Source organism: Garra rufa, chromosome 19 (genome assembly GCF_049309525.1).
Source record: "Garra rufa chromosome 19, GarRuf1.0, whole genome shotgun sequence".
NCBI classification, from domain to species: domain Eukaryota; kingdom Metazoa; phylum Chordata; class Actinopteri; order Cypriniformes; family Cyprinidae; genus Garra; species Garra rufa.
Genome location: NC_133379.1, coordinates 13,382,162 through 13,398,352, shown reverse-complemented (window position 1 = coordinate 13,398,352; position 16,191 = coordinate 13,382,162). Strand labels below are relative to the sequence as shown.

Genomic DNA, 16,191 nt, shown 5'->3' with positions numbered 1-16,191 from the left:
GAAGCTTCATATTTTGAGAAGGCAACTTTCTACGACCTTTACATCCTGCATGCATTGCGAAATTAACTTCCTCCGATCTTAAAAACAAGAATCGGAAACAACAGTGAGGAATCGATTCTGCAGTCGAATCCAATCGATTCCAGAACCAGGAGTCTGAATCGGAATCGAACAGTTGGAATGCTGTGACCATGAGTGAATTTCGTCTAGTCTCGGACAGGCCGCAGATATTCTGATTGTTCGTTGGACTTCAGGTAGGCCTTGAACAGTTTATCCCGCTCCTAAATGAAGCCTTAAATCACCACTGACTATTGGAAAAGATGGGTTTAGTGGACTTTTATCCCATACTACACACAGCACATTCACATCTGTCAAGCCCACAAACATCAAACATCCTTCTCTTGAACCCTTTGCTTAAGAACAAACTTTCAAATGCATTACGTTTGGTTTGCTTCCATTATGGACTTTGAACTGAAAGGGACTTGATACCTTCATAAGCATTGTGTCTGAATTTTGACAAACATTGTTTTGATCTAGTCATTCATCTTTCTTCTGTTTTTGAAAGATGATTGTGATCTAATGATTGCTCATATGATGGTTATGACATGAGAGAATTTTTTTTTCTTGTAATTGGTTTTGCACTTTGATATGCTTTGAATAAGCAAGATATAGGAAAAAAAGAAACGACTCCCCATTTTGAGTTAAATTAAAAAAGAACGTTTTTCAATTGTAAAAGTGAGCTTATTTTGTATTCGTATTGTTCTGTGAAGTGTGATTGGGGTTACAGGCCTATCTAAAAATTGTTATTAAACTTTATTTGGAGTACTAATTGTTCACAATGCACATTTCTTAATATTAAGCCTAAAATATGTTTTAATGTGCTGTAAACTTAAATATATCTTTAGTTGGACTTCAGCACGACTTCTGCACAAATAAAGCGCATTAAGTACAAAACTAGTTGTTTTAATTTAGCAAACTTTAAATATATCAGTTTAGTATACTAAAAGTGCAATTTTTTATTGAGTACATAATATGTACATTGCCGCTCAAAAGTTTGGGATCAGTAAGATTTTTAATGTTTTTAAAGACGTTTCTAATGCTCATCAAGGCTGCATTTATTTGGCCAAAAATACAGAAAAAAAATGTAATATTGGAAAATATTTTTTCAATTTAAAATAAGTTTTCTATGTGAATATATTTTATTCAGCCAGTGACTACTTGTTTTGTTCTTTGAAGCTTCTTTAAAGCGTGAAAATGAATTATGCTTATGACTGAAGATGGATAAAAATAGCTAAAGAGTTGGGACTGTGCACATTGTTCATTGATCAAAAATACAGAAAAAAATGTAATATTGGAAAATATTATTTCAATTTAAAATAACAGTTTTCTATGTGAATATATTTTAAAATCTAATGTATTCCTGTGATTCAAAGCTACATTTTCAGCATCATTACTCCAGTATTCAGTGTCACATGATCCTTCAGAAATCAATAAAATAAATAATTTCTAACAACATAGACTATGTTCAAAAAGTTTGGGGTCAGTATATTTAGATTCTTTCTTTTATTCAACAAGGATGTGTTAAATTAACACAAAGTGATAGCATAGATTTACATTATTAAAAAAAAGATTTTAAATAAATGCTGTTCTTTTTAAAGTGTCTGTCATTGAAGAATCTTTAAAAAATATAATATAATAAATCAGCATATTAGAAAGATTTCTGAAGGATCATGTGACACTGAAGACTGAGGAAAGCTGATGAAAATTCAGCTTTGCATCACAGGAATGAATTATATAAATTTAAAGTATAATAAGATAAAAGCCATTATTTTATACTGTAATAACATTTTGCAGTATTGCTGTTTTCTTTTTTTTTTTGATCAAATAAATGCAGCCTTGATGAGCAGAAGAGACTTCTTTAAAAAAACATTACAAGTCTTACTGATCCCTAACTTTTGAGCAGCAGTGTAAATGTATTTGTAATATACTTAGCATGAAATAAATGTATTTTCAGTATATTTGTTTTTCACTAGGGCAGTGTTTTTGCAGTAAGAAATCCTTTGGAGACATGCAATCAATTGATAGCATGGTATATATCAGTGACACCGTCACTGTAGCATACTAACCCCAAAAAATGAGGGTAAGTAAATGGTAACAAAATGTTCATTTTTAGAGAAGTGTCCCTTTAACTGCTGATGAAGCCCATACCAAAACATCCATTTGCTTTGAGTGAAAATCTGACAGATATTTGGAAGTCAAAGTGCTTTTTAAAGCCATTCGCTCAGTTTACAGACACAGAGCAGTGCTGTTTTGAACCCCTGGAGGGTGTCTGGAAAGCGCTGACTCCTGCAGACCTCACGTCTAGAGGAGGTGGACAGTCACGCTCTTACTCCCCGAGGAACGAGAGGTACATTACCTCCTCTGCTCCTTCTGCGGGAGCCAAGAGCACCCAAGACACACAGAGAGCACAGAAAAACACTCTGCATTCGCACACGTGAGAGAAAGTTAAAGAAATGTTTTTTAAGACCTGCGCCCGTTTAACCACAAGCCAATGAGGAAAACAGTCACAATAATCGCAATGTTTGAAAAAAATTATTAATCATATTCAGTGTTACAAGTAACGCAAGTTACAGTATAATATTACTTTTTCCAAGTAACTAGTAAAGTAACGCAGTACTTTTTAATTGACAAGAAAATATCGGAGTTACTTTTTCAAATAACTAATGCCAGTTACTTTTCTCCTCATTTGTTGATTAAAAGCTCTCCTGTCCCCATGTTGAGAGAAATTGTGAGTAAGATGTTACTTTAGTTCTGGAATAAATGTGAACATGCGTTAATTCATCTCACTCACTAAAAAACAGATACAGTATTCTTCAAAATGAATAAAAACAGTGAAATTCAACACAAACCTGCAATAATTAAATGTTAAATAATACAAATATCTTTTATGTATTTAATCCCATTTTATTAACCGATGTCTTTGCTGCCGACCTTCGATGATCGAATTCATCCATACTAATAATCAAAAATGACATTTAAAATTTGTTTTCCTTTGTTTTATTGTTGAAGAGTTGACATTTTTTCTTCTGCGGTCTACTGTACAGACGACAATTTACTTTTCTCTAAGTCTGAGGCTTTTGCTGTAAAAAGGCTTTTTACATTTGCCAAGAATAGAACTTTTTATATTAAAAACAAACAAGCAAACCCTGCCCAGATTTAAAAAGTAACACATCAGTAATGTAACGCATTACTTTCCATAAAAAGTAACTAACGCAGTTACTTTTTTAGGGATTAACTCAATATTGTAATGCATTACTTTTAAAAGTAACTTTCCCCAACACTGTTTATATTATGTTAAGGTCCAGTTCTCACTTAACTCTTGATTTTGCCTCAAACTCTTCATTTACTTTTATAAAGTAACCAGTAAATTAACACATTGCTTTGTATCAGGAGGGATTTTTCTGAAGGGTGTTTGTCCTGAACAGTTAAACTGCTGCTGTTCTTCAGAAAAAAACCTTCAGCTCCCACAAATACTTTGGGTTTCCAGCATTTTTGTGCATTTGAACCCTTTCCAACAATGACTGTATGATTTTGAGATCCATCTTTTCACACTGAGGACAACTGAGGGACTCATATGCAACTATTACAGAAGATCAAACACTCACTGATGCTCCAGAAGGAAAAACAATGCATTAAGTTTTAATTTTAATTAATTTATTTTTGTCTTCTGGAAAACATGTAAGCATCTTCTGTAGCTTCTGAAGGGCAGTATTAAATGAAAAAGTTTTTCTGTTCAAAAGTTTTCACACCCGGCTCTTAATGCATGGTTTTTCCTTCTGGAGCATCAGTGAGTGTTTGATCTTCTGTAATAGTTGCATATGAGTCCCTCAGTTGTCCTCAGTGTGAAAAGACGGATCTCAAAATCATACAGTCATTGTTGGAAAGGGTTCAACTACACAAAAATGCTGGAAAACCTAAGAATTTGTGGGAGCTGAATGATTTTTCTGAAGAACAGCAGACAGTTTAACTGTTCAGGACAAATAAGGGACTCATGAACAACTATCACTAAACAAAAAACACAGGTGTGGATCATTCAGGTGACAACACAGTAATAAGGATCAAGCATATAACTTTTGAACAGGGTCTCTTTTATAAATTGAACTATTATTTTATGTAAACGTACTTAATGTGAAATACCTTATTCAGGTTAGTACTAAATAAAAAAAAATAACATAAGATCTCTCTCATTTTTCTAAAATTGTAATCATTTTGTAGATTCTGCAAGGTGCATGTAAGCATTTGACTTCAATGCGTTTTGACTTCATTTGCATGTCAAATTTTTTTTGACTTGATTTTGTTAATTCACGACCCCTTTAAAAACAAAAGACTGCAACGGAATAGCTATGAATACAAATGAGGTTGATGCTCTGCAGGAAAGTCTTTCGTCTTCTCTTTATCACTGATGTCCATTGTCGGAGTGTAAATAATGCAGCTGCTGCGTGAAGTGTTTTACATTCATATCAACACTCTACACATCCACAGCATCTCCTCTCTCTGTGATACAGGCGTACATATGCATACGCTTATAGAAACTGAACCCCATGTACACCCTTCCTTCTGTGTGTCGCATTTGGTTCACTCGCGCCCCGCGGCGATGGCAGATCTTCATCAAGGTGAACGGCTGACTTTGGCCTCCTCACTTCGCTCGCTGTTATTTCCTCGGCTGCTCGATACACTCAGTGTCATCTCATTACCAGAAATGAGTAGAGGAACTGACCCACAAATCAAACCGAACCGTTTTATTAGGGTAGACAGGAAGGAATAGATTTCGGAAGGTGCTGTTTCAACATTTATTCTGTGAGAAAAAGCTGCTGTTTTGGACTGTATGTATTTTAACAATGCACGCTTTGCAGGTGACATTGCCAGCGACTACTTGTTTTGTTCTTTGAGGCTTCTTAAAAGCATGAAAATGAATTATGCTTATGACTAAAGATGGATAAAAATAGCTAAAGAGTTGGGACTGTGCACATTATTCGGTGTTGTCAGTGCATCATTTCCCTGTGGCTCCACAGTAATTAGTTACACAGCTGAGGTGATTAGAAAAATAAAACTATACAGAAATCTAACAGGCATCATGAATGTCATGTACTTCCAGTTCTGCTCCAACTGAGCAAATGCCATTGAGATGAATGGGAATGCTAACTGAAGTCCTTGCCGATATCAAGAGGCATTGCTTTTATGATGAAGTAGTATGTCCCATGTTTTCAGCAGTGTGTACTTTGCCATCACCAGCAAAACAAGTATGCAATTAGCATGAGATGCAATCAGTGTAACCGCTTTCGTTTAATGCAAATTACTTTTTTATTTGCTTATACAGTTGAGGTCAAAAGTGTACATACACCTTGCAGAATCTGCCAGATTTTAATTATTTTAGCAAAATATGAATTATCCACAGCTGTGTTTTTTTGTTTAGTGATAGTTGTTCATGAGTCCCTTGTTTGTCCTGAACAGTTAAACTGACTGCTGTTCTTCAGAAAAATCCTTTGGTTTTCCAGCATTTTTGTGTATTTGAACCTTTTTCAACAATGACTGTATGATTTTGAGATCCATCTTTTCACACTGAGGACAACTGAGGGACTCATATGCAACTATTACAGAAGGTTCAAACACTCACTGATGCTCCAGAAGGAAAAACCACGCATTAAGAGCCGGGGGGTGAAAACTTTTGGAATTTGAATAACAGGGTAAATGTAACTTTTTTATCTTCTGGGAAACATGTAAGTATCGTCTGTAGCCTCTGAAGGGCAGTACTAAATGAAAAAAATATGATATTTAGGCAAAATAAGAAAAATGCACACATTTTCATTCTGTTCAAAAGTTTTCACCCCTGGCTCTTAATGCATGTTTTTCCTTCTGGAGAATCTGTGAGTGTTTGATCTTCTGTAATAGTTGCATATGAGTCCCTCAGTTGTCCTCAGTGTGAAAAGATGGATCTCAAAACCATACAGTCATTGTTGGAAAGGGTTCAAATACACAAAAATGCTGGAAAACCAAAGAATTTGTTGGACCTGAAGGATTTTTTCTGAAGAACAGCAGGCAGTTTAACTGTTAACAAATAACAAATAAGGGACTCATGAACAACTATCACTAAACAAAACAACACAGCTGTGGATCATTCAGGTAACAACACAATATTAAAAATCAAGGTTATGCAAACTTTTGAACAGGGCCATTTTTATAAATCAAACAATTATTTTCTGTTGTGCACTAAATGCACACATCTTTTAAGCCAAATACCTTTTGTGAAATATTTTATGTTCATCTCTTCTTTGCAGGTCACGCTCATCTGACAGATTTTAACATAGCTGCTATTGTGAAGGAAGACTTAAAAGCCACATCTATTGCAGGGACAAAGCCATACATGGGTGAGAGCTTTCATACTTCTCTTTGACATTGCTTTATTTGTGTGATTTAATGCAACTTCAGTCAAATGTTCCTTATCATTTTTACCCTGTCATTAACAATTGTAGTTATGGTAAATGCACAGGTAAGATGTTTTCACAGTTCAGGAAACAGAAACCATTCACCTTATTAGAAGTCAGTGAACCATCAAATTGATTTTGAAACTCATATTTCAAGGTAAAAAATAAAAATAAAAATTACAAACTGTTGCATTAATGCTGCATTCACAGCGTATGCATTACTTTTAAAGGTAATGCATTACAACATTGAGTTACTCCCTAAAAAATGTAACTAATTACGTTACTTAGTTACTTTTTGTGGACAGTAATGTGTTACGTTACTTTTGCATTACTTTTTAAATCTGGGCAGGGCTTGCTTGTTTGTTTTTAATATGAAAGTTCTATTTTTGGCAAATGTAAAAGCCTTTTCACACCAAAAGCCTCAGGCTTAGAGAAAAATAAATTTATGTCTGTACAGTAGAGCGCAGAAGAAAAAATGTCAACTTTTCAGCAATAAAAAAAAAAGGGAAACAAATGTTAGATTGTCTTGAGTAATTTTTGCTTAGTATGGCTGAATTGGATCATTGGTTAATAAAATGGGATTAAATACATAAATGATGTTTGTATTATTTATCATATTTAATTATTGCAGGTTTGCATTGAATTTCACAGTTTTTATTAATTTTAAGGAACACTGTATCTGTTTTTTAGTGAGTGAGATGAATTAATGCATGTTCTCATTTCACAACAGTTTTGATATAATTTGTGAAGATGATAAATGAAGAATGAGATTAAATCATATAATCTGTTGTTGTAGCCCCAGAACTGTTTCAGTCTTTTGAGGGAACACACCCAGGTTACTCTTTCGCAGTGGACTGGTGGTCTTTAGGGATCACTGCATATGAACTTCTCCGTGGACAGGTGAGGCTCTCTCAACCATCTGTTCTGAGATCAGTGTTAGTGCAAGAACCAATTCAGAATGAGCCATATTAGCTAACATAAATCCAGGGGCATAGCATCTCAGGCCTGAGCCCTGCCCGTCTGACAACTTATCAGAACAGAGCCTGTGTTGCAGCCATTAAAATAGTTCATTTTTGCATTTTAATGGAAAATTGGCAAGATTTCATTTTCAGTTAATTTAGAAAAATGTTTGGAACATTTTGTGTTTGTTAAATTCAAGCTTTTGTTTTGTTAAAGTAACAACCAAGCGGCAATGAGTAAAGCATGTTTGATCAATTTAGCCTTCTCAAATCAACACGACTTGCCTAAAATAAAATCTATAGACATAAAACACGATGCATTTCACAATATTAATTTAAACATTTAACCTAGATAAATATGCGCTGTTAGATGCATATCCAATCGTTTGTCCAATCGGAAGCGCCAGCGCGATCACTTGCATTTTTTTTTCTTAATAACAGTGGAAACCTAAAATACGCCATCATTTTTGCTTATAAAGGTAAGAGTAATACATCAATCGGATCTGTGTGCAGTCACAATATCAACAAAACGTTATGCTTTTGTAAAATAGCCAAAGACATGCACTTTCTTCCGTCTCTGTCTTGAGGAGCACTTCACAAAAATGATTCGAAACTCAGCGAATATTTACCTTACAGACATGAGAAATATATCTATAGAATGCTTTAAACTACTACTTCAAAATTATTTGTGCAATGAAATCATGTTATATTGCGTAAAATTAATGTGAAAATTCCACCTACTCCGCCCAAAAAACAAACAAACTAAAAAAAAGTCTGTGGCATTCAACCTGTTTTCACATTTAACATGAAAAATGGCAATAAAAGCGTAGGCTTCAACTCAGTTAACTGGCTGGCTTATGAGAAAAATAAAACAATGTTGGCAAAGTTATATGGGATTGTTGGCTTTTCTGAGGTAGGCTACATGTTACTTATAATGACTTATTCACAAGATGTTTTATTGACGTTCTTTAAACTCGAATTTATCGATTTCATGAGACAGCGTGTTTATTATTTTTTTCACATGCATTCAAATATTTTTTCATGTTTATTTCATGCTGCAAATATTAAAAAGGAAAAGATCATTGATTCACATGCCGCTTGATCTGATTGTTGCGAATATAGTTATCTCACTACAAATTAAAAAGTGTAAAACACATTTATTGTTTGTATTTTGTCACAAAATTGACGGAATTTATAGGCTGAGACTTGCGTGCTACAAATAATGAATGGACTTGAAAACATTAAATTTTATTACAAAGCATTTATACTGTAAATAAAACCAATAATGATTGGGGGCCTGCACAAATTCTTTTGCATATGGGCCTGGGGCTGACTTGCTTCGCCACTGCATAAGTCCCACTCATTCTGCTGCAGAGAATCAAACTGAACAAGAACTAGTTGTTTCATTGACTGTTGGTTTGACTCTGTAGAGGCCGTACATCATGCGTGCCAACACACCAACCAATGAGATCCTGCAGACTTTCCACAAAGCGCAGCCATGTTACCCCGCGGCCTGGTCTACAGGGATCAAATCACTCTTACAGAAGGTATAATTAATCGTGTGAACTGCACTGTAGTCATGCTTTATTCATTTGATAATTACACTTATGTTTAGGATCAGTCATGATCTAGTATTGAAACATGAAGTGTGTTTGTTTCTGTTGCTAGCTCTTGTGTGTAGACGCTCAGAAGAGGATTTCCAGTCTCTCAGAGCTCCAGGACTTGGAATACCTCTCTGATGTCAACTGGGATGCTGTGCTCAGCAAACAAATCCCACCTGGCTTCCTCCCTAACGTAAGTATATAACACACACACACAGAGAAAGAGAGAGAGAGAAAGAGAGAGAGAGAGAGAGAGAGAGAGAGAGAGAGAGAGAAAGAGCGAGAGAGAGAGAGAGAGAGAATTGAATTTTAACCAACCTTTAATACAGTTTTCAATTACATTACACAATCAGTACTTTACTAACATACATATATTAATTAAAACATTGCAAACTCCAAATTGTCATTGACAACTTCACACAGGGCCCTCTTACAGCACCAAATCGTTTCAAAGCACATAAGATCTCCCATAGTTTTATAATACCGAAAATCAATCAGAATCCTAGATTTCACACGATTAAAAAAAACTATTTGTAGATTACTACTTACATTTTGTTCAATCTTAATTTTCCGAGTATCATAAATTGACATTTTTGCTTCACCCACAAGAAAATTCAACAACTGACAACAAAATCTGTGTTTTCGCGTATACTTAAATCCGCAAATAAACACTTCCAATGAAAAAATCTCATCAAAACGATTAAATAAATCACTTAAAACTTGAAACAATGGACAGAGCCTATTACAGTACACAAAAGTATGATATACAGTTTCTTTCTGGAAACAAAAAGGGCATTCATCACTGCTACCTGGGTTTAAAACTGAAACAAGAGCATTTACAGCTATTGCGCCATGAAGAATTCTCCACTGTAAGTCTCCTACTTTCTTTGACAAAGGAGATTTGTACAAGATTCTCCATTCTGGCTTAACATTCTCTCCTAAATGGAGGACAGCACGCCATGGAGTATCAACTCTTTTGTGTAAAACATTCTTATTAAAAGATTTCACACAGCTCTTATACACAGTTTTTCCAGATACAGAGTTAGGCCCCATTAAAACCAAAATACTATTTTGTAAGAAAAGCCCCTCAAACTCTTTAAAGTCAGTCAATAAGTGCAAATCTGGAAATGAGTCATTACAATTTGGAGCAATTAAACCTTCAGTATATTCATGCAACAACTTGACTTCTTCAGGTCTAAGAGCAGACTTCCATTTTTCCAGCAGTTTAGCCACTATACGTTTTGACTTAACCCCAAGACAACTAGTAACTGCGTCAACATTCTCAAAGGCTAGTCCAGCCAGGTCAAAAAGATGCCCAAAAGTCAAAAGTCCAGCATTAATAAGTGTCTCATTTACAGAAGGGAAGATCCCCTCACTTGATAAGTCCATGCGCGATCCGTAAATCAGTGGTTCTTGAAGCAACCAATATAGAGAAGTTGTAACATCATGTCTTTGCACTTTAAACAGGGACCACACTTTTAATAGATTCTGATAGAAGATTGGTAGCTTAGACAGGTCCATCTTTTGCGGATCCAACCAAAATAAAGATTTCTCAAAGTTCAGGTCTCTGAATCCTCGCAAGATTGCACAAGCAGCAAACTTCCAACTTGAGTCTACAGGTCCAGTAAGCAGCCTTTGAATGAACTGAATCCTGAAGGCCGCTATTCTGCTCTGTACATGCATTAAGCCATGTCCTCCTTCTTCTTTAGGCAGGTACAAAACAGATCTTGATACCCAATGCATCTTGTCCCAAAAAAAGTCTACTAAAATTGACTGCAATCTTGACAGTAGATCTCGTGGAGGATCCACACAAATTAGTCGATGCCAAAGAGCAGATGCGACTAGGTTGTTAATAATCAATACTCGTCCTTTATACGACATTTTGGGGAGCAGAAACTTCCATTTAGCAAAGCGACCGTTAACCTTTTCAATAATTCCTTCAAAATTTTTCTGCATAAACATGTCATTCCCCAGAAACACTCCCAGATATTTAAAACCTTCTTTGACCCAAAATAACCCTTCTGGGAGCCTTGGCTTAACATTTTGCCAGTTTCCAACCAGTACTGCTTCGCTCTTAGACCAGTTCACTTTTGTAGCAGAGATCTTATTAAAATCATTCAAAATTTTTAACAACATGTTCACATCACTTTGTCCATTGATTAACACAACAATGTCATCAGCATAGGCAGACAATTTAAAACGATTTTTACAATTTGGAATAGGCAGTCCACATAACTCTGATCTTATTCTAGTTAAAAAGGGCTCTATGGCCAAAGTATACAACATGCCAGATAAGGCACACCCCTGCCTGATGCCTCTAAAGACCTTAAAAGGGGCACATAAATTCCCATTAATTTTTAAAACACTTTCTACATTGTTATACAAAGTTCTTAACATAGTCAAAAATTCATTGTTAAAACCAAAAGCTTTTAGTGCATTCCACAAATATGTGTGCTCCACCCTATCAAAGGCCTTTTCTTGATCAATCGACACTAAGCCGAATTTCAACTTAAAATTTTCCCCAATATCTAAAATATCTCTAATAAAGGAGATATTATCAAATATTCGCCTTCCTGGGACACAATAAGTTTGGTCAGGGTGAATAATATAGCAGAGAACTTCACTTAATCTATTGGCCAGAACCTTGGAAAGTAACTTATAGTCAGTACACAACAAACTAATGGGCCTCCAATTTCTGATGTCATTTAGGTCACCTTTCTTGGGCAATAAAGTAAGAACTGCCCTTCTACAACTTAAAGGTAACTGCCCATCTACCAAACTTTTGTTAAGAACTTGCAACAAATCCATACTAACTTCTGCCCAGAAAGTCTTATAAAATTCAATCGGCAGGCCGTCGATACCCGGCACTTTGTTGCATTCCATGGTTTGGAGCGCCCTTTGCAACTCTTCTATAGTAACAGCTTTACTTAAAACAGAATTCAGGTCCTGAGGTACCTGAGATAAATTTTCAAAAAAAACACTCACATTTGACTCATCTAAGACTAACTCACTTTGATATAGCTTTTGATAAAAGCCAACTGCCCTATTTCTTATTTCAACTGGATCTGATAATAAAACACCATTCTCAGAACGCAAGTTATATATAAACCTCTTTTGCCCATTCTTTTTTTCCAAATTAAAAAAGAACTTTGAAGGTGCATCCATTAATTCAATATTTTGAAACCTTGATCTGACTAACGCTCCTTGTGCAGTCAGATCTAATAAATTATTTAAAAGGGTTTTTTTCCCCTGAAAGCTCTTTATAAAACAAGAATCTCCTGAGGCATCTCCATGTTGTGGTATATCCTTTAAATCTTTTTCTAATGATTCAATCATACTTTTCCTTTCCCTTGTCACATTAAAGGTATACTGCTGGCACAATTGTCTAATTTGTATCTTTGCAAAGTCCCACCACTGTTGTATAGATTGAAAGGATGCTTTTCTAGATCTAAAACCAACCCAGAATTCCTTAAAGACGTCTTGAAAGGAAAGATCACATAAAACATTAGTATTTAAGTGCCAATAAGCACTCTTAGGCACAATAAACCCCATGGTTACAATGCACTTAACCAGACTGTGATCTGAAAAACCAACGGGAATGATTGAACACTCTTTAAATAGATTGATTTGATGCCTATATCCATAAAACCTATCTAATCTGGCTAATGATAGCCGATTTTCATGGACATGAACCCATGTATACTGTCTTTGCAAATGATTAAAGTTTCTCCATACATCTACAACTTCATTAGAGTTTATTAATTGTACAAGTCTCTTACGTGACGACATATGAGGTTCCACGTGATTTCTATCTAGTAACTGCTCTGTACAATTAAAATCCCCACCTAAAATCAAAACATCCTCCGTATTGCAGTTTGCCAAAACATCACTCAGAGTATCTAAAAAAACCATCCTTTCGGTTGCCCTGGTAGGCACATATACAGAAATAAAAACAAAAAAACTATTTTCGAACTGGGCCCTAATCTTTAAAAGTCTGCCTTTTATAATTTCTTCAACTTGATACGAACAAGGAATAAAACTTTTAGAAAATAAAATTGCAACACCTCCACTACTGGAGCTCAAATGACTTAAAATAGACAGTCCATCAAACTCCCTAACCCAATCACATGCATTTACTGCATCACTATGGGTCTCCTGAACAAAGAGAACATCAATTCGTTTATGTTTAGCTACTTCAAAAAGCTGAAACCGCTTTTTCCCCTCCCTAGCCCCATTTATGTTAAGAGATGCAATGCATATTTCTCCCATAAATAAGGAAAAGCAAGAGCAATATAAAATTAAGCCCCACATAAACGTACTAATTAATTTCCTGTATTAACATTGGATTCCGATTGGATATTAAGTTTAGCAAGTATTTTCTTAAGACGGTACACTTCTTGATTGCTAAAACACCCTTCGTTCCTATATATTCTCACTTTATCAATGAACTGAATCACGTCCGGAAAATACTGCTCAATGCGAACTTTTCTCACGTTCTTGGTTTCTTTCAGAAAGGATTTAATATCATCTGCACTGTAGCTTCTACTAGAGAATCCACTTTGCGGCAAACTGCACGATATACTACATTCTGAGAAATCACTTTCGCTTTCCGTGTCAGTTTGACTTAGATCACAATTAAATCCTCTCTTTGCTTGCTCATCCGACGGACGCTGCTCTAACCTTCTCTTCTGTGGCGTTTTAAAAGCACAATCAACCAGCTTAGGCAAACTCACACTTTCGCAATGAACAGAAGACTCACCCGCCGCGTCATTTAATCTACTTTCGGCTTCATTCCGTTCTATTGGATTAACGATCATCTCTTCCTCCTCAATTGATTGGTCTACCGGCTCTACCTCCGCTACTTCCCCATCCAAAACAACCGCTGTCTGCACTGAACTCGGCCCAGGTACCTCACCATCAATGACCGGCACTATAGCCTTTCTGTTCTCCCCAGCGTTTACACTAATCTCTTCAACCGGTAAGGTTGCCTCATTCGGCTTTTCCACCCTATTAGGGCACGCACGAGCCAAATGACCCATTCCATTGCAACTAAAGCACTTCATATTGTTTGTTGTAGCGAAAATAACGTAATTGAAATCTTCGTATCGAAAATTCAGAGACAAATCCAACTCATCAAGGTGCTCCTGCAAAATCATGTACACATAACGTCTAAAAGACACTACGTGCTTTAAAAGAGGAGACTTGGTACCAATCGGAATCATCTTTATCGGTGAGACTATTTTACCATAACGTACAAGCAAATTGGTCAACGCTTCATTAGAGATAAAAGGTGGCACGTTTGACAATGTTACTTTTCTTGACGGCGTAGACAAAGGGAGTACTGGTGTAAAAATACCATTAATCACAATCCCGTTCAGCACTAACTGATTTGCTAGATCAACTGTTTTTGCAAACACCACGACAGCGCCACTCATGCGGGACGCTGACAAAATATTCTCGTGACCAATCTCTTCCCCCACTGCTAGGCCACAATCCTCTACACTGGCAGTTGAATCTATTTTCACACCATGACGCCTTGACAGTGAATTAAAACTCCCGCTGCCTGGGGCAGCCATGCTCCCTAACACGTGAGAGCGGACGCCCCGGCTAAACAAAACACTCACTCCTCTATTTCCACAAAACACCTAATAATTAACAAAAACAAAAAACAAAAAGACACAAACAAAACCAAAGAAAACTCCTCCAAAAAAAATAAAGATAGAGAAATATAGGCCACTCGTACCTCACACAGCAGCCACACGCTCTCACTCAACACTCCGCCCACTCACCCAGCACATGCGCACGAGAGAGAGAGAGAGAGAGAGAGAGAGAGAGAGAGAGAGAGAGAGAGAGAGAGAAATAAAGAGACATGCACATGCAGACATTCTAGATATGAATGATTTGGACTAAAATATGGATTTGCTTTAAAGGAATAGTTCACCCAAAAATGAAATTGTGTAATCATTTACTCACCCTCATGTTGTGCCAAACCAACATGAGGTTCTTTCTTCTGTTGAACACAAAAAAAAAATATACCCTAAACCCTAAACTAAAATAGGAAAGTATACTTTCAGTATAGTTTATATACTTCTCATAAATGTGCTTTTATATACTTCTCAGAAATGTACTTAAATGGCATTTAAGTATACTTAACTATACTTGAAAAGTGTAAGTATATTGAGATCTGCTTGTGCTCTGAGAATCCGTGTTTTCATTGTTATACACTAGGGGTGCTGTTACACATCTTCTGAACAGAATTTCCAAAACACAAGTGAAGAAGAAACTGAAACAACAGATGCTTCCACATGTAATCTAACACAATCGTCAGACATAAAACAGCATCAAAACCATAGATATGGAAAACTGTGAAACGTTATGGAAAAAAATGTCGACCCATGAAGAGGTAATAATGACTATCAAGCTTTGGGGTGTTGATCAACTCCATCTATGTTTTGATTATCATCAATACTCTTTTTGTTCAAAATGTTGTTTATCTTTTTTTTATGAAACTTACCCACATTCAAGTGTTTATAAATAAAATGCATGAAGCTAGAATTTTTGTTTACAAGCAGATCCCCTGTTCTTTCTTTTGATGTTTTGTATGTTCAGATATTCATATAACAAAATATATACAAATTAATACCTAAATATGAGCATAGTAGTATACTTAAAGTATGATGTAAAGTTTACTTAAAGAAAACCTACAAGTATAGTTGCAGAATAAAACTACTAAACTAGTAGTTTACTGAGAGTATACTTTAAAGTGTACTAAAAATGCATAAATAAATAAACTATCAATATACATACAAGTTCACTTTTAGTATACTTGCAGTACAAACTGAAAACATAAATGTAAACTAGTTGTGTACTCAGTTTACTACTGTTATAAAGTATACTTTTATATACTAGAAAGTGGACCAATTTAGTCCCAATGAGTATTGAAATGAGTGCACTTATTAATATACTACTAGTACACTGATATTTGTATACTTACTACATAAGGTACTTAAAAATATACTTGAACTTTACTTTAATTAATAAACTTGAAGTATACTTCTTTTTGGTAAGGGAAGGTTGGAAAAATTATGATACCAGCATCTTTTTGTGTATTCATAATTTTCCTTTTTGGGTGAACTGTCCCTTTAAAAGCAA

General features: G+C 35.5%; 1 protein-coding gene across 1 annotated transcript in view; it reads left to right on the top strand.

Annotated features, from left to right (window-relative positions):
* Positions 1-16,191, top strand: part of stk32a (serine/threonine kinase 32A) — a 121,109-nt gene that overhangs the window by 86,963 nt on the left and 17,955 nt on the right. The window contains exons 6-9 of the mRNA XM_073823958.1: positions 6,333-6,422; positions 7,276-7,379; positions 8,869-8,985; positions 9,107-9,232. Of these exons, the coding sequence (XP_073680059.1) occupies positions 6,333-6,422; positions 7,276-7,379; positions 8,869-8,985; positions 9,107-9,232 (437 nt within the window). The remainder of the gene's footprint in view (positions 1-6,332; positions 6,423-7,275; positions 7,380-8,868; positions 8,986-9,106; positions 9,233-16,191) is intronic.